This window comes from Tripterygium wilfordii, chromosome 12 (assembly GCF_013401445.1).
Source record: "Tripterygium wilfordii isolate XIE 37 chromosome 12, ASM1340144v1, whole genome shotgun sequence".
Classification (NCBI taxonomy): Eukaryota; Viridiplantae; Streptophyta; class Magnoliopsida; order Celastrales; family Celastraceae; genus Tripterygium; species Tripterygium wilfordii.
The window spans coordinates 297187-316344 of record NC_052243.1 but is presented as its reverse complement, the minus strand read 5'-3'; the positions used below and the strand labels follow the sequence as shown (position 1 = coordinate 316344).

At 37.4% G+C, this 19158-nt stretch overlaps 3 protein-coding genes, 1 non-coding gene and 1 pseudogene across 5 annotated transcripts; 4 read left to right on the top strand and 1 right to left on the bottom strand.

Annotated features, from left to right (window-relative positions):
* Positions 1–563: 563 nt before the first annotated feature.
* LOC120011600 lies at positions 564–725 on the top strand. Its single transcript, XR_005471053.1, has one exon. It is a non-coding gene; the product is annotated as a U1 spliceosomal RNA (small nuclear RNA).
* On the top strand, positions 584–2727 carry LOC120011087 (lissencephaly-1 homolog). The gene is made up of 3 exons (XM_038862129.1): positions 584–1155; positions 1266–1430; positions 1885–2727. The coding sequence occupies exons 1-3, from the start codon at positions 1034–1036 to the stop codon at positions 2048–2050; spliced, it is 453 nt and encodes a 150-aa protein (XP_038718057.1). The 5' UTR covers positions 584–1033; the 3' UTR covers positions 2051–2727.
* Positions 2519–5104, bottom strand: LOC120011086. Of its 2 annotated transcripts, none has more exons than XM_038862126.1 (3): positions 4927–5104; positions 2977–4819; positions 2519–2867 (listed from the first exon to the last, which is right to left on the bottom strand). In XM_038862126.1, exon 2 carries the CDS (start codon positions 4701–4703, stop codon positions 4080–4082), a length of 624 nt encoding a protein of 207 aa, XP_038718054.1. In that variant the 5' UTR covers positions 4704–4819; positions 4927–5104; the 3' UTR covers positions 2519–2867; positions 2977–4079. The 2 variants fall into 2 exon arrangements, with proteins under 2 accessions (XP_038718054.1, XP_038718056.1); XM_038862128.1 differs by having other exon boundaries at positions 2977–4780.
* On the top strand, positions 5104–11750 carry LOC120011182 (annotated as a pseudogene).
* Positions 11751–15728: 3978 nt separating this feature from the next.
* LOC120010689 (transcription repressor OFP12-like) lies at positions 15729–16682 on the top strand. The gene has a single exon (XM_038861480.1). It carries the CDS (start codon positions 15994–15996, stop codon positions 16633–16635), a length of 642 nt encoding a protein of 213 aa, XP_038717408.1. The 5' UTR covers positions 15729–15993; the 3' UTR covers positions 16636–16682.
* Positions 16683–19158: the final 2476 nt, after the last annotated feature.

Below are 19158 nucleotides of genomic sequence, written 5' to 3'. Positions count from 1 at the left end.
TCTAACATATTGACATTTATTGGCTCTCACCCAAGGGAATTTCAAACAAAACAAACTGCAGAAAACAGGTGACCAAGCACGAGAGTTCCGCCACCCACGCTTGTCCCCCGTGCTATGTTTGCATGCTGCGTTTTGAATGGAGAGATCATTGTTGCCGGTGATTTCACCAGCAGTAGGAAATCAATATTCAATCGGAAATCTATGATCCAGAGAAGGATGTTTGGATCCCATCGCTTGATCTCCATCGCAGTCAAGTACTCGGAGGAAAGGTTCATGTCTTGCACAAGGGTAAGTCTGGGACCTCGGTGGACTGGACTGTTAAGGATTATGGTTGGCTCCAGGGTCCAAAGGCAGTTGTTCAGGGTGCTCTCTATGCCATGAGCCACGGTCTTATATTCAAGCAGGAAAAGGAAGTGAGTAATGTAGTGGTCTCTGCCTCGGAATTTCTACGAAGTTGCCATTCGAGACTGAAGGTGCCGGCCTATTGAAATCCCACATCGGCTAAACATTTATGCCAAAAGGAGAGAAGGATTACAAATTGGGCCTTTAGACTCTTGGATAACATACTTACCTGGACGGGGTCAATGGGTGATCCTGAAGGCCCATGGCCTAGGTCAGTGACTTCCATTGCACTCTGGAAGGGTGCTGCCCTAAGGTCTCCCCAATGAGGGAGAGCCTACGTCATAATTTGTGGAAGAGGGGGCCTGCGTTCGCGCGGCCCCTATCAAATCTAGTGTAAAGTTATTTTCTACATAATGGGCTCATATGTTCCTATTATTGGGCTTGAAAATTGTCGACCATATTGGCCGAAGTCTATAATCGAAGACCTTTACCGAAAATTTGAAATTCGTCCCAGCGATTAACAGAGAAGGCTGGGCTTCTTCTCCATCGAAAAAAGCCACAGCCAATTCGTTCAAAGCCCTGGAGACTAGAGTGGATGTTGTAAATTAGGAAACAAAAACCCCTTCAGTTGAGAACTGACATTCTTATTCTCTTCGTAATCGTGGTCCGAGCTTTAACACGGAAGACACGTATGAAAGAGGGAGAAGCCGAAAAGGGGCATCGAAGTGGCTCCGGCACGTATTGCCGTTCACCCGACCCAGAATTCAGTTTCCATTGCTGTTGGTTCAGACCTTCGCGTCTTCGATCTCCGGCGTGTGTGTTTCCCTGTTTCTCCTGCTTCGTTTTCAGTTTTCAATGTTGCTTTTCGAAGCTTAAGAAGTGTGTTCTATGATCTATTTTATTTTGTTATGGCTTATTCGCAGTGGAGATTGCCCGGTAAATTTGATGGATGATTCTGATGGGCCTTTGCATAATGATTCTATAAGAGCTATTCGTTATGGTGCCAGTGGGAAGCTTTTTGTATCGGCCGGTGATGACAAACTTGTCAAGATTTGGTCTGCTGAGTCCTGGCACTGCATTTGTACAGTGTAAGATTTTGGAGTTCATTAGAGATTTAGTCAAATTTGTAAATTCTCTTTGGAACCATTACGAAGCTAGCATTCAAGAAGTTTAATTCTGTAGAATGCATTCAAAAAGATTAAATTCTGTTGAGTTTGGGATCATTACTCTATAGAGATGAATGTGAAGTAAAGTAATTTGCTGGTATAATCAGTTCTTACCAGAATAAGTGTGTTTTAGTATTTATTCCGGTTGGTCATGTCTTAGCTTAGTGCAATATTTCCCTTCTTATTGGCCTGCTACCTAATCAGATGTAAACTTAGAACTGTATGTACATCCTAATCTTATTTATTGTGTGCTTTAAACAGTCAATTACTAGCTTTCTACTTTCATCGGCAGACTCAAAAAAAATTTAGCTGTGAGAAAACACTGTTTTCCCTTTAGCTTTGAGTTTAATTTCCCTATTTTTCTGAATGTTTCTAGGAACTCTGAGAAGAGAGTAACTGCAGTCGCAATAAGCAATGATGATCTATATGTTTGTTTTGCTGACAAATTTGGAGTGGTTTCGGGTGTGGATCTGCATGGTCTTAATGACAAACAAGCTTTAGTCAATATGAAGCCAGTAGCAATGCTTGCGCACCCGGAATAAGGCAACAGAGAAAAACATATAACAAACCAGAAAACTAGGGGAGAAGCAAATAGAGGGGAAAGCTACTGCAGTTAAGAAACTACAAGAGAGTTGAGAACCCAAAAGGGCCAAAACAACTAGTGTTCGGTCCTATTTCAATTTCCACACCTTTACATTGTTTTAAACTGTAAGCGTAAAGCATATCCCACAAACATTCCCAACCAACCATACATAAAAGCATTTAAGTTTATAGAGCGGCATATAAACACTATTCTACAATCATTCAGGTTTGACACCATAATGAAGGGGAGGTCGAGCTAAGAAGGTGGCAGTCCGTTGATTTTTTATTCTTCCTTCAGTGCGGTAAAATTTGAACATTGGAACATTTCTCATTCAAAAGGAAGCACAGAACACCATTAGAGATTTACAGGTACCAACATCAATGTTATCATAACAACAAAATCAATGAGGTAAATTAGGCTACCAGAATACATAAATGCCTCAACAAATTTTATTGTAATGTAAAAACAAAAGAACTACCATTGCATTTGCAGTTTAGACACAGGAGGACAGCAGAAAAACACAACTGCTTTAGTTTCAACAGCACATATTCACTCCACTACTCTTTAAAGAGTGTGGTGCACAAGATCTGACAGCCTCACTCACATGTAGTATTTTACCACATACAAAAGTGAGGGAAAAAAAAAAAAACAACAACAACAACAACAACAACATAATCTTGTTTCTATTTTCTAAATCTAATACATCTTACACTTGAGACTAGTTCCATCAAGAAGACTACGTGCCGAATAGGCTTCCAGATTCTTCTCCAAGCTCACTGGAACACACATTACAAGCAAATATCATTACTGATCAACTGACAATTTTATGTGCAAATACTGACAAATAATTAGAACATCTTTGCAGAAGCAGTATAGATTTATTACCTTGTGATTAGCTTGGTGAGGTCAAACATCTTCACCGGAAGATGAAGCATAAGAATGCCATTAAGCAAGCAGTACCACCCACTCAAAAGAACGAGAACTAATAGGGATACAACAGGATAGGCAACAAATTTAAACCTTATGAACTCATATAGCAGAAGAGAAGAACAACTACTTTCATTACCCCTCTTTCCCACTTTTCAACTTAAAAAACAGAAAAGATGGTGAAGGGGGAAGACCGCCTATGCAGGGTGTAGGCAAAGGAGTCAGATCCCAAGTCCTAATAGAAAGAGAAACGAAGAAAAAGGTTACCTTAGTATAAAGGGAGAGAAAGCCAGAAATTGAGTACCCAATCCAGGCAAAGAGCAAAGGAGTAAGAGGTACAGCATTTAGGTGACGACATAGGCAGCCACGTAAGGAACATTAAACTAAGAAACAGTGAGGTTATCCCCGGTTAAACTACACAGAATGAAAGGACACTAAAGTTAAGACCAAAGAAATAAAAATGATAATGACAAAAGGATGAAACCTATGGATTTGTGTGAATGCTGAAGTGAGATCTAGAGAAATTACATGGTAACCGGTATTAGAAGCCTAAGTTTAGAAATTTTGTGAGAATCGGCTGATCTACGACTATGCCAGTGACAGGAAAACATAAAGTTTCAGAAGTAAACAAAGGTGTAGGCTTTCCTTCCACTGCAATAGATTAAACAGTAATCAGTTGTTCAGGATGATGATACGAATCACCATCTGCTGCTTCCCTTCAGCTTTCTGAAACCCAATTCCACAATAAGCTGCTCCCCTCTGCTTCAAGAAAATATAATGTGCACCATTCCATCACAATCCCAAGCGGGAATCGTTAGAAACCCAATTCCACAAAAAAGTACAATGCCTCAATGCAAAATCTGGAGATTTTTTGACCCACCAAAGCCATGAGTGACGCTTGCGGCTGCCACCACCTCTTGAAGATCCACATTCATACCACCGCAACTGAAAGCTAAACAAACACATACTGATTGACGCTAGCAACCAACTTATTCACTCTATATACAATCTACCACTAACCCACTTTTCACATTATTTACAGGACACGAAGTCTCTAATAGTTACTCGTCGGTAGCATCAAGATTGAGGATGCGACGCAGAGTCTTTGTCGCAGAATCAACACCGTTGAAGAGTTCGTTAGGAGATGGTTTATGTGCTCTGGTAGGGGAAGCAGGAGCAGACTTGGCAGTGGGGTGAAAGTCTATAACGGCATCACTATTTCCAGGCAACTCCAGAGACACTGTCCGCTTTGCCTTAACCGAGAATTTGGGTATAGGCAGACAACTCGGAGGTGGAGAGTTCGAATATGCAGGCCCAGCCCAACGCTCAGAGAATGACAAGTTCTCCTTGTACATCTTATCATTACAAAACTTTGCATTCTTAGTTTTGATAGAAATTGGAGTGCTTTTGAAACTGGTGGTTTTGGACAGTGGTGTTTCAAAGGAGAGTGAAAAATCAGTGGGTGATGCTGTCTTAGGTGAGAGAGGAGGAGCACGTTTGGCTACGGGAGTAGAGTAAAACCTATACGGGGTTGGAAGAATACCTTCCCCGGAATCAAAAGTCCGGCAACTGATCTCCCTGAATTCTCTATATGGCGATGACCCAACCCGATCAGCATGCCCGTGAGACTTGACTCCACTATGATACTGATTCCGATACTGCGGCACAGCAACAAGCGTCTCCATCTTAATGATCTCACAAAAACCAGTTTCGATCCACCGTAAATCACCGGAACACCAGAACTATATTCAGATTACCAGATCTTCAAGAAACAAGCACAGATCACAGAACGGTTATCCGACTGTAATTTCACACACATAAAACGAATGAATCATTAACAAAATACATAAAATGAACAAAAGAAGAACTTCGATCCTCATTTTCCCTAAAGTGAGAAGAAGAATTTACCGGAATAGTAGAGTGAAGTAGCTAATAGATCTCTTAAAAGTGAATAATTCGGAGATTTGAAATTCTCGGATGATTTTTTTTTGCTTCTTCAAAGAACAGTTGGTTGCTATCAGATCGCCATTGAAGAGGAAAGCAGACCTCAATTGAGGGTTAGAGGCATTTATCCACGGATCTGAAATGACTTCTACAGTCGTATTTAAATATCGCGCTGGTTCCATTACTTTACAGTCTTTACTCCTTGCCGGTGCGGGAAGTACGTAAAGGCCCTCCGTATCGACTGTATTTACGATAAATGACATTTTTAAAATTGTTTTGGATTCACATTTTGTGAATATCTAGCCTTCGTTAGAAAACAATAACATTCTGAGGTTGCAATGAAATAAAAACACTATACAATACATTGTTGGGTGATTGTTTCTACATTTGAAAGGCAAAAGTAACATTATCAAATACCTTTCGATATCAATTGACAATTGACTTAGTTCGGTTTTTCCATTTGTTCAAGTTTGAATTAAGTTACAAGATAAGAAACATTTGTTAAGCACTTGAGTGATAACTTAATTAATAAATTTTTGTGGGGTTAAATTATATGGACTCAGGATGTATTAAGTTCTATTCTCTCTCTGTAAGAGTACGCATTGAGTTTTGACCAAATTTATTTTATGACAGATGAAATATATATATATATATATATGTTAAGTTTGTCCAAAAAAATCGTTAAAATCTAAACTGTCCATAACCAAATCGATTGGCTGGTTTTAAAACAGAATTACACTTTTCTCCATTAACAACCAATCAAACCAAAAAAAAAATTGATCACTTTACCGGTTAAATATACATAAAAAGAAAAACGACCGAAACCACCACGCATACCCCCACTATATGCTTTCCTTTTGCCCTTGATATGTCTACTCATTTTCACTAGTCTTCTCTTGGGCAATTTCGTAAACTCCACAAATAAATGGCCCCCCAAAGGATTCATGCAATGGGATTCGTGGACAGTAGTTGGTATGAGCGCTGATAACCAGTCATGTACTTACAGGTGTCGGTTCTCAGGGCGCAATAGACTCTGGATCTGGTCAAATTCTTACCCGTTGACTGGTTGAATCGAAAGAAAGGTAAAGATAGGCTTCCTTTTTAATCTTTTGTTTTTTTTTAAAAAAAAAACAAAACAAAATATCAAGTGGATTCGTTTCTTTGTTGGGTGGGTGGGGTGCGTTTGGCTAGAAAAATAAAATTCCTCACTTTTCATGCACGCCGAAAGCCCTAACAAACACTTGCACATCATCATGTAGGGCTGTTACTGGTATGGTAAATTATTCATTGGTATACCATTACCGATCAATTGGTTACCGAAAATAGCAGAAGATTGGTATACCGTTACCAATTGTTCGGTACGGTAAATTTACCGATGATTTCGGTAACGGTAACGGTAAACAAAGTTCAAAACCGGTAAATTTCCCGATTACCGACATATATATTAAATATATATTAATATTATTTTTAGTTTTAGTTTTATTTAATTATGACCATTAGATTGATCTAATTTAATCTAGACCATTGATTATTTTTAGGGTTATCATTTATATATCACTCGTAGCAATTTCATTAACTTTAAAGCAGCATTTGCTACATAACAAAATGCTTTGTTGGTATTGATTACATGTTTTTCTTCTCCATTTCCATTATGGTCTTTTATCTTTATTTATCTTGTTTCTTCTATCTTTCATGCTATGGAGTTTAAAACACTTCGGATACTAAAAATATTAGAAATTAATGAAATGAAAGATTTTCCGTTATAGATTGTTGGAATAATGTTATGTGAATTCTCCTTTCTTTTTTTCTCCGATTGATAGGTATTTTCTCTTATTCACATGTAGCATAATGATCATTCTCATTAATCTATCATTTTTATTATTGGTATTGTAGGCAAGATGAAAGTGTTGTAGTTTCATACAATAACTATTAAGCACAATGCTACTTGATGTATTTTTTTTCTTTCTCTTTTTTAAATAAGTTTAAGAATTGGTAAATTTACCAATTACCGACTTACCATTACCGATCGATCGGTATACCGACCATCGGTATACCGACTCTTCCGGTAACGGTAACGGTAACATTTTTTGAGTTACCGAAAGAATTGGTATGGTAACGGTATTCCGTGTTTGGTAACGGTAACCGTACCAATAACAGCCCTATGCACATGTACAAGAACCAATAACGAGTTTGCTATTTTAGAAAAATTTATGTTTAAGAAAACTTTTTTTTTATAAGGAACCTTATCATATAAGTTGTCTTTTTGAACATTGAATATAGTTCTAGACTTGAATAGTCATATCGATGGATAAATTGGATTAAAACTTAGTGCGTGATCAAAAACATATTGTTTTTAACGAAAATCAAACTCAAAACTTTTTAAATCCATATGATTTGGCCCAAAAAATATTCATCATTAAATTATCTCTCAAGTGATTTATGTTTAATAAATTATCATTAACGAAAATGAAACACAATATCAAGTGGTTTGATGTGATTCAAAATGGTTTTTGTTATGTCGACTTAGTGAACAAAAACTTACGTTCTTATGTTAGGCTTCTATTTGTTACAATTTCTTAAGTTACTTTTGTCAAAGATGGTGGTCTCGTTAATGGAGTATATCTTATGGAATTTGTTGCAGCCAGCAAAGAAACACGCTTGATTAGATGAGGAACAATATTTCATGGTAGGACATGCAAGAGGAAGATATATATCATTAGTGCTTGTCCTAGATGGCACGCATTTCGTTTTTTTATTTGGACTACTTATCATATAAAGGCCCCGTTTGGATGAGCATTTTTTGTAGCATTTATACTACTTGCTAGTATAAATGCTACTGCCTTACCAAACGAGTTTTTTTGACACGTAATACGAGACATTTTTACTCAGCATTTTATGCTACTTTTGACATGCTACTTGTATGAAGCATTTTAGTAGCATTTCACCGTCAAAAGTCAATATTATCCCCATTAATTTTTTTATTCCATTTATACCCTCACTTCATGTGTTATTATAAATTAATTAAAAAGTAAATAAATTTATTGATATTATAAAATATTTATCATTTAATATATGCTACTCAGCAAAAATGTTACCAGCAAAAGTTCAACCAAACATCACACAACATTCGAGCAGCATTTCTGCTACTAAAATTCTCCAACATTTCTGCTACCACCATTTCCACTAGTATATCTGTTATTTTCAAAATGTCTTACCAAACTAAGCCAAAGATTGTTTTATTATTTCATTAGCAATTACTTTCTGACATTTTAAGTATCAAATCAATGATTCAATATCACAAGAATTATTATTTCCAAAGAATTCGAAGTCTCAATGATCTACCCAAATAGGCCCACATGATTTTATCTTTTAAAAAATACTCTTTTAAATGAGAATGATCGAATCTCTATTTATAAATTATATCAATAGCTTACGTTTAAAAATTCGGTTGTAGGAGACCCAATAAATAAATACGGATAGAAGTATTTTAAAATCGAGCATTTATATCATATATAAATCTAACCAAATAATTCGAAGAATAGTCAGAACCTAAAGTCCACATGATTTTATCAAAAAAAGAGTCCTCCTAATTGAGAGGGACAAATTATATAGGTGTCCTACATAAGCAGCGAGGAATACAAATCTTAACATGATGAGCCGAAAGCCCTAGAGCATTCGTATCACAGGCGGCACCGCTTCTCCTTCCACGTGTCACCCAACAGAACACCACGTCACTATAAAACCTCATTTGACTACATGTACGAAGTCATGCGTGTTCAAAGTGCGCAACTTCATCTAGTCACCCAGATAGAACGAAAGAAACAGAGAAGAAAACGCTTGAGAACAACCACGAAGACCTCAAGCTCGCGAAGAGGTGATCAAATACGGCGACGTATTTGACGTCCAAGGCGAGTTAGCATCGAAACCAGTCCCTCCACGAGACGGAGCGACCATGCAAGCCGCGGAAAACCAACGGCAACGTTCAAAGTGGACCCTCCTCGGTCATGCAATCGGCCGCTATACGTTCAAAGAACGATCCGGTGTCGTTCGACTTGACGAGGTCACCAACGTAGCTAAAGAAGAGGGCGGCGTAACCATAACTAAAAGTCTAAAACACTCGTTGGTGGTGAACGCTTTGTGGTCGAAGCTTTGCCTATGACTTCACCGGCTTCCGCACTTGATCATGACGCTATAACGATTGGGGAGGCTCTAGAGGCTTCGGCGCTTTCGGCTGGAGATAAGCCAGTTGATCAGAGTGACGAGGAGGCCATTCAAGAGGCGGAGATGAGAGCCACTAGGAGTGGTGAAGTGAAGCTTGGTGTTGTAGCCCACACGGCTCAAGTTGCGGCTACAAGGAACACGAGGTCCATGTGCTATGAAGACTGCATGACCAAGCTCTCTATGTGCTTCAGGTTATATTACTAACGAGCATTTTTATTTTAAATTATTTTTTCCAACTTGTATTTAACATTTTAACTTATGTGAATGGAACCTATTAGCAGAATGCGACTGTTGTAGGTGTCAAAAATGGTATGACCCCACATGATCATGTAACGACAAATCTAGTTGGACTATCTGGGTCCACAAACCTAAGCACTACAATTAGACCCGACCTAAAGCCCATCTTGAGGCTCATATATAACCTTTACATCACTGCTAAGTAATGTAATAATTATCTGACACCATATCTGACACTTGCTGCTGGTATCTTATAGTCTATTTACTTTACTATATTCATAGTAACCTTTCCCTAACAAACAGGAACTATGTTTCAAGACATCTTTACTGTATTGGCGGCCATGTAGAGGCGCCAATATAGTAATGGTGCCTGCACGTACGAGCGCCATTTCATGGACTACTCTTCCTGTAAAGCAGTTTCTAGCAATCCAGTTTATGGCTGACATTTATGGACGTGACAAGCTCATATCCCTAGGTATGACTTTCTTTCATATATGTATCTATTCATTAATTACCGCCTACAATTCAACCCATACCCTCATCGACACTTGTCTTGTTCATTTCATATTGTTACTTTATCATTTTATCTATCTATCAACCCTGACACAGCCGAGATAATAGAATTTTCATACATCTCTTTTAGACAAGTTGGTTCAATAAGACAAGTGGAATGCACACACAATTCCCGAGGCTGATCTTCATTTTTCTATAAATACCCCCCTCCATCCATATGTGGGGGATCGAGTAATTTTCAACCTAGAAAATACAAAAAACAGTGTTTACCAACCCTTCACAAAATACACTCAAACAAAACACTAGAATCATAGCTGGTCTTCCATCTCTGATAAACACTAACTTGATCGTCAGAGCCTCCACGACCTGCACCACTCAAACCGGTTAAGGAGCTTTTATGGTTGCTCTTGTTGTGACGTTTGCAGGATTCAAAGTTACAGACGGACCCCACAGAGATAAAAGTTGACCTTTCAACAATTATAGCAATTTACCCCTACAACTGTGAAGCTTCCGGACGACAAGCAGGCGACGCAAGAAGATGCGGAGAGGGTGGTGGCGGCGGAGCTGAGAAACAATCCTAACATGAGCACCACGCCGGGTGAGGTGGCTGCTGCTGTTAGAATTAACCAAAACAAATAATTCAACTAGATTGAAAATGTTCCAACTTGTAGACCCAGTGGAGGCATGACGCAAAAAGACGCAAATAAACGGTGTTTTTTGGGGTTTGTTTTTACTTTTTATTGGAGTACTGATTATTGTGGGGACAAAAAGCACTAATTGAAATATAGTCCAAGTGCACGAGCGATAAAGGAGTACTGATTATTGTGGGGACAAAAAGCACTAATTGAAATATAGTCCAAGTGCACAAGCGATAAAGCCCAATGTTGCATGTCTACCGTATTGGATCTTTGTTTAAATTGAATTGGGCCTGAGTGGTGGAGTCTGCCCAGGAATATGTATCAAAGGTGGCCTCGGGTCGGGCCCAAGGTAAGCTCGGCTATGAGCTGGGCCTATCGGGCCTGGGCCTCAGTAATTGAGGTGCTAGTGTTTAAAGACAACACCCGACTCTTAAAATCCCTTGCACTTCCGAAAATACGTAGAAAATTATTGGTAGTTGCGTTGAATAGGACCAAAACATGTTGTAAAGTAATCAATTATTGACTAAATTTTGTTGGTACAAAGATCTAAACGAGTAAGAGTAAACAGGGCCTGTAAAATAGCGAATATGTGTTGATTACGATGTGCGGGTGTTACAATAATTATGCACAGCCTGTTACCATATCATATCAGAACTGTGTAGGAAGTTTCACTCACAATCTAGTCTTGTAAGGGTGTCTTCACCAAAGGACAATTACTACAGCTCATCACTAAGGTCTCTCTTTTCTTGCTGACGATGCTCTGAATCGGCAGTCACGAAATTGCAGAAATCAAGTGTTGAATGTCATCTTAATAATTTATATTTTATTGACCCGAATTGATAATGTTTAATGTTTAATTGCTGACCTTCAGCGGTGGTTGGGCAGGGGAGCACGTGTGTTCTTACATCCCCTGTTTGCTGGAGAGGTAGAGTAATGGACAAGAACGACTGTGATAAAACTTATTCCTTGCATGGCCAATTTTATCAATACCCATTTAGTGATACAGCCAACTTATTGACCCAGAAATCATTATATCATTTACACCCTCTTGTCACCACAAAAAACAACAATGCACATCAACTGTTCGATAAATTGTCAAACTGACTTCTTGTGCCCACATCTTCCTCTGTCAATTGTAGGTACATAGTAGTTGCTGCTGCCTGCCAGCCTCCTACCTAATCACTGTTCTATGGTCCTGCAGGGAACAGTATTAATATGTAGCTCCAATTTTTGGGTGATGTGATTAACAGTAAGGGTCACGTCAGGTTTCCATTAGATGGATAAATTCCTTTTTGTACCTCTTGCTTGTTGTTCTGTAGTGTTCTGTGCAAAGAAGAAGCACACCTCCCTCCTCATCTTTGTGATTTCACATCATCAACATTAATAGTGGCGTTACCTGCACATGCATGACTAAGCAGAAATAGAAGACTAAATCGACTTTACATGTGCATACATATAGAATCATGTTAGCCTTTTGTCTTCTAGATTAAGTTTCAAGGGAAATCTATTATTAGATCCCCATCACATAATTGTCTAGCTCAATTAAAGCATATCAATGATGGTTGAAAATTTGACTGCCACTCACACCAACAATATTGTTCAATTTGAATTATCTAATTTCCATAGATATATCAAACCTTCACAGTTTTTTTTTTTTGAGCGTTCTCACTTAATGCTACTTTAGTTCAAGAAAAGACCTTGTGAATGGAGGGAGACGAGACTTTGTTTATAAACCACATTGTTTGACAAGCAATGTGTGACAATTTTTAACAAGTCTTGACAATGATCGGATCCAGAGGCTCTCAAATTCCACATAAAATTTAGAATCTGAAATTCCATCCAACAGGCATTACCCAAATGTTAGATACTCGCTGCAAAGCATATAAGCTTTACATGGATTTTTTCAACATTTATAGTACTCAAACTTAGCCTTCTTGACCTTTTTTTATTTTTTTGTTTATTTGTAAATTCACGACAATGGACATTGGATCTCAAGATTGGAATTTTGTTTATCATTCGATGATAATTTTAGCCAGGAGAAATAAGAAGCCTACAAATTCATGATGATCCATTTATATATGTAAATCATAATCGCAAACCCACTCATTCAATGTGGGACATAAATTGAAAATGTTAAATTGCATGGATTACCAGTGTGCCAACATGATGTGGGCATAGTTAAAAAATCTTTTACAGAATCTGTGTAGTGCAATCAGTTATGTGGGCTTGGGTTATGTACGTAGGAAGGAATATGAAATGGAGGACCCCTGCAAAAGGAAAAGCATGAAAGAGTGGCATATAAAGCTGCATCGTATAATATTCTCATCAGGTCAGTTTGACGTTGAGTTTTCATGAGCAAGTTATTTTCTCCACCGTGTGCAGAGTGCCATGGGATACTCCCGAGATTAAAAAAAAAAGTAACAATGGCTTTATTCACTGTGCCCTAAGAAAAACAATAACAAAAAGGCAAGGAATTAAAAAAGCTGATTTTATATATATGTGCTGTTGCTGTATATATATACATACTGCCCTAAAGTACAGGCCAAATATATGGAATATGAATCTTTTGTGTGAATAAACATATCTTAAATATCCTGATGTGCATGTGACTGAGATGTGACAACAAGTATAAATTTGTTTTATTTGGGTACTACTCTATGATAAATTTCTTTCTCGGTGTTCATATACATGTGCATGTATAGCTTTGCATAGACGTACACTATATATGCATCAAATACATTAAAGAGATTACTACAATATATACACACAAGAAACTCTCCAGCAAAGCTGATTTATAGTTTGGGGTTTAAGGGTTAGAGTTTCATAGTTAATGAATAAGGGATTGTTGATTGAGATGATAAATTTGACCGCAATAACTCTTAGTAGAAACAGAAGATCGTGAATTCAAGTCTCGTGAGTGTTTTCACTATTGCAATGTGCGAGATTGATCATTGCTCAACCTAGAGTGTGCAAATGTCACCCATACGTTATTTTCCCACACTGTGTCTCATCCTAGGTCTCAACTGGTTCATGAAAATTGCGGGGTCTTTCACGTGGATCGAAGTTTACGAGTCAGTTGAGTGACTACCATGTTGCCAAAAAGGTTAATAGTTTATGGATTAGGATTTAGGGGTCAACAACCCCTCAACCAAGTTGGTTAAAACATATACTCGAATTAGGTATACGTAGGGCTGTTATTGGTACGGTTACCGTTACCAAACACAGAATACCGTTACCATACCAATTCTTTCGGTAACTCAAAAAATGTTACCGTTACCGTTACCGGAAGAGTCGGTATACCGATGGTCGGTATACCGATCGATCGGTAATGGTAAGTCGGTAATTGGTAAATTTACCAATTCTTAAACTTATTTAAAAAAGAGAAAGAAAAAAAAATACATCAAGTAGTATTGTGTTTAATAGTCATTGTATGAAAGTACAACACTTTCATCTTGCCTACAATACCAATAATAAAAGTAATAGATTAATGAGAAGGATCATTGTGCTACATGTGAATAAGAGAAAATACCTATCAATCGGAGAAAAAAAGAAAGGAGAATTCACATAACATTATTCCAACAATCTATAACGGAAAATCTTTCATTTCATTAATTTCTAATATTTTTAGTATCCGAAGTGTTTTAAACTCCATAGCATGAAAGCTAGAAGAAACAAGATAAATAAAGATAAAAGACCATAATGGAAATGGAGAAGAAAAGCATGTAATCAATACCAACAAAGCATTTTGTTATGTAGCAAACGCTGCTTTAAAGTTAATGAAATTGCTACGAGTGATATATAAATGATAACCCTAAAAATAATAAATGGTCTAGATTAAATTAGATCAATCTAATGGTCATAATTAAATAAAACTAAAAATAAAAATAATATTAATATATATTTAATATATATGTCGGTAATCGGGAAATTTACCGGTTTTGAACTTTGCTTACCGTTACCGTTACCGAAATCATCGGTAAATTTACCGTACCGAACAATTGGTAACGGTATACCAATCTTCTGTTATTTTCGGTAACCAATTGATCGGTAATGGTATACCAATGGATAATTTACCATACCAATAACAGCCCTAGGTATACCCAAGTTCAAACCTCCACTCCCGTTTACCTACCAAAAAAAGATTTAGGGTTTAGGGTTTTAGAGTTTAGTATACCCTAAATAAGTTCTAATCTCAGTCATTTGATTAAATCCAATGACTTAAAAACATTGATTGTTAAAATGAAAAGGTTCTTACTGGATAAGCACTATATATAGTTCGATCTCTCTAAACACATATTTAATTTTATATAAGTAAATTAAATGCTTTAAATACGCATGTAATGACTTAAAACCTTATTGAAGATTTGAGTTAAGAAAGACACTAACCACCACACCATCCTTATCCGTCACATTTAAGCAGAAGCAAAATATAATTGTATTAAAAGCTTGTCATTGTAAGTGTATTTAATGTGTATAAATAACAACTTCTATTTAATGATCAACATTACCAACCCCAAAACGTACGTGTATAGCTTCTTCATCACCCATTTGATGCATGATTTACAATACCTAATTAACGAAATTATGGCTCTTAATTCTTAAAAATGGAAAATTGGGTCTAATATTTGCATTGCATGTGATTAATTAATAACACAAACAAAATGTTAGTTGGAGGTGAGTGACCATAAATTGCACCCCCACCATGTGCCTTTGTGTGGTGGTTCCAAGGTTGGTTGGACCATCTTTGTTGCTTAACTCACGACTGCCCGCCCTTTAAATTTTTGCGTAAATACCACTCAAAGCTTTTAACTCTCTCTGGTTTAGAAGCCACACCTATAATTATAGCAAGAGCATTACCAAGCTAATTAAATACATACCCAATTCATTCTTTTTTATGTAAATCAATAACTATACGAAACACATGATAACGGTCTGGTATAATTCAAAGTTCAAGCTATATGGGTGTTGGTTTAGTGGTGGATTTCTATAAGGTCAACTTATAAGGACTCGGAAGGTCCCAGTTCAATTCACTAGGAGTAATATCATTATGGTCATGCGTTAGATTTTTGTCTAATTTATTATATCATTAGGTATGAAACTTTTCCATACGCGGGCGTAGTGACCCGTGTTTAGGCCAGTATCCCCATATCATATGTCCAAGGACAAAGTGCATTATCGGTTTATTTATACTTTTACACAAAATTGAAGCCTTAATTAAAAATAAAAGAAACAGTCCACTTCCAGAGAGTCTTTTACAGCAGTCATTTCGCCATTGAACCACAAGCCACAACTACCATTACTTAACCTCCATCCACTCGGTCTCCCTCTCGCAGTCACTGCATAAATACTCCATCACCTTCCATAGTTGTTCCTCCTCGCTCTATCTCTGTCGCTCGTTCGATCTTTAAGCAAACAAAATGAAATGCGAAGCACACTCGGAAAAAACCTCAATCTCTGCTTCACGAAATCTCCATCTCCGTCCCCTGGTGACTGCGATGACAGTCGTCGATTTTACATCAACGACTTCAACTCCCTTTATTCCTACACTGCCCTCGACCCTTCAACCTCCTCTTCCGCATCCACTTCATTCCCTTCCGACTCCGATTCCGACCCGGCCCTCGAACCCGACTTCGCAGCCGTTTTCGCCTCCCAACGCTTCTTCTTCTCCTCCCCCGGCCGCTCCAACTCCATCACTGACTCCTCCCCCACCACCACAGCCGCTCGCAAAGACCATCCGACGATAGCTGTGAAAGATAGCGTGGCGGTATCGACGGACTCGCCCGACCCGTATTTGGATTTCCGGAGATCGATGCAGGAGATGGTGGAGGCCCGTGGATTGGTCGATGTGAAGGCTAATTGGGAGTATTTACACGAGCTCCTGCTCTGCTATCTTGCCCTGAATCCCAAGAGTACGCACAAGTTCATTGTTGGTGCATTTGCGGATCTTCTTGTTACTCTCATGTCATTGCCGGCTAATAAAAGTGACCGCCGGGAAGATTCATCACCGGTGGTTCATGTAGTTTGTGATAATGTGGGTTTGTCGGAAATGATCGATCAATCATGATTTATGGATTATTAATAATATATGCAGTGTACGTAGCTGTAGATGTACTTTTGTTCTCATGTTGAGTTAGCTTTCGGCCTTTTTCTTTTTCTTTTTAAAATTATTTATGGTGGACAAATTTTCTTAGAACCAAGGTTGTAGTTATCTACTTATCTTTCTTGTCTGGGCCACACAACTGTGAGCTTGCATGACTTAACCAAAGCCTAAAAACAACCGAATATGAAAGCCGATTGGCAAACCCGTACGTTTGTCTGTTACAGAGTGATTTTAACATCAACCGTCTCCCAGATTTCAGTATTCTTTTTTCCAGTTATCCCAAACTCTATATAAAAATAAAAATAAAAATGGACGTACATGATTTTATATGGATCATGTAGGGCATGTGAATCTCACGATTTCACATAAATCATGTGCGTCCGTCTCAACATTTGAAGAGAATTAAAGAGATGGAAAAAAAAAGTTTAATAGCTACAAAGTGATCCTCGGTTTTGTGTCAATGATCAATTTCTAAGGGCATGTGGGATACTTGGTTCCTTCTATGGTACTTATAGTTTTACAATGATTTATGTTCTCAGTGGAAATGGAACTCAGAATCTTTATGATCCATATTTTTTAATTTGATCTCAGAGAGATTCACCATCCACTATCATCCCGGCGATTTAAATGGTATTGTTGTGCCATAGTAGATAACGATTAGCCACCGCAATCACTTTTGTCTTTCTCACGACGATCAAGTTGAAGCCAAAATTGTGACCATATATAATACAAGTACAGACTAGAGAATAGTATTTCATATTTTCATCTGAATTTTGATTGGGAAGAATCTCTGAACCCATACGAAGACCGGGTGATTAACTAGTGGCCAAATTCAATCAAGACAAAAGTACTGGCTAGTTAACAACAGAGACAGGAATAGTAAAGGAATCTTTGATTTTGTCTTGTTTATTCAGTATTTTAGATAGACTGAGTATGACTTGCGTTTGCTAAGACGATTTTTTTTTTTTCTATTTCAATTTGTTGCAGAAATAATGGATCTCCAATTTATCTAACATGGTTTGGAAGAATTACACACCACATGAGTTACTTACCTCCACCAGAGATGCACCGCATATACGCACTAGAAGCAGAGCTTGAACCGCACAATGACTCGGGATTGCATAGTGCAATAATAGTTTGAGCCTTGAGGAACTGTTAAAACTTGCCACATAAGGCTTCAGCTTAACCAAAATTGCCTTTTGTGGTTTTGGGTCACAAGATTTCCTCCCCCCTCAAGAGACGAGATGAGGGGAAAAAAAAGATTTGAATGATAGTTTTGTGGGCCCGAGAAGGTGGATTAGCCCTACTTGTCTCCCATTTGGATTTATATTTTGGTGGGCTGAAGAAGGAGGTCGCCGGCCTGCTTAATCTCAAATATTAGTATTGATAATATTTTAGGCCTAATAAGAGGGAACGGCCCATTTTACATCTAACTGAACATATTACAATCATATAAAGGAAAACACCTCTCTCTTTTTTTTTACTCGTTTTTATTCTCTTTTATCATTCCTGAAGTCCCATAGTCTTGATGCTTAGAATCTGACAATTTTCTCATTTAACTTGGACCAAAATTAGTATTTCAAATTATGAAATCTTTAAGCTTTTCCTCTTTCTTTATCACTTTCCCATAGATACAACGTTTGAATCAATGGAGAACATTTTTCTTCCATATTTGTATGAGTCAATATTAAGACATTTCGATTCCTTCCTGATACCTCCCAAAGTAAATCCTGAATTGGATCGCAAATTGATGGATTAGTGTGAGCTTATCCATACATTATGCACAATAGTCTAAATTATATAAAATTTCCATTATTCTGCTTCTGATAAAAGAAGAATAATAAAAACTTTACAAGTATATGCACACACACAAAACACTCTGTAGTCTGTTCCTCTCACATAAAATACCAATTCTGGATTATTGTACGTCTCTGTTGATTAGCAATCCCAATGTCCCATCCTTTTACTTTTGTCTTCATGGAATAATGCACAAAACACAACGAGAGTGTGAGCCTTATAAGGTTTTGGAACCGTGTTTTATATTCCTATTAACGAAGAATGTTGAGGTTGTAATAATTTGAATATACGATCTAATATCCCCTAAACTTTAAAATATTTAATATTAAAGTTGATTAAACAACCCTAAAACCTAAACTCTTAAATTTTAAAACCTTAAATCTCAAATGCTAAAATCTAAATTCTAGATCATAAATACGTCTTAAAAGTAAATGTATTTATGTAAACCCCAATAAATACATATTTATCCAAGAGTTGCATTGCATCAAATTTATATTTGTATATCCTTTATATCCATATATAACTTAAAAAAAAAAGATAAAAAGTGAACAGGAAACAAATAAATGACTACGTTTCACTATTTCCTGCCACAATCTTATGAGCTAGATGGGCTAGGAACACAATAACAATAGTAATTTTAAATTAATGACGATCCTCAAAATCTTAATCAGGCAACCTAACCAGAGCATT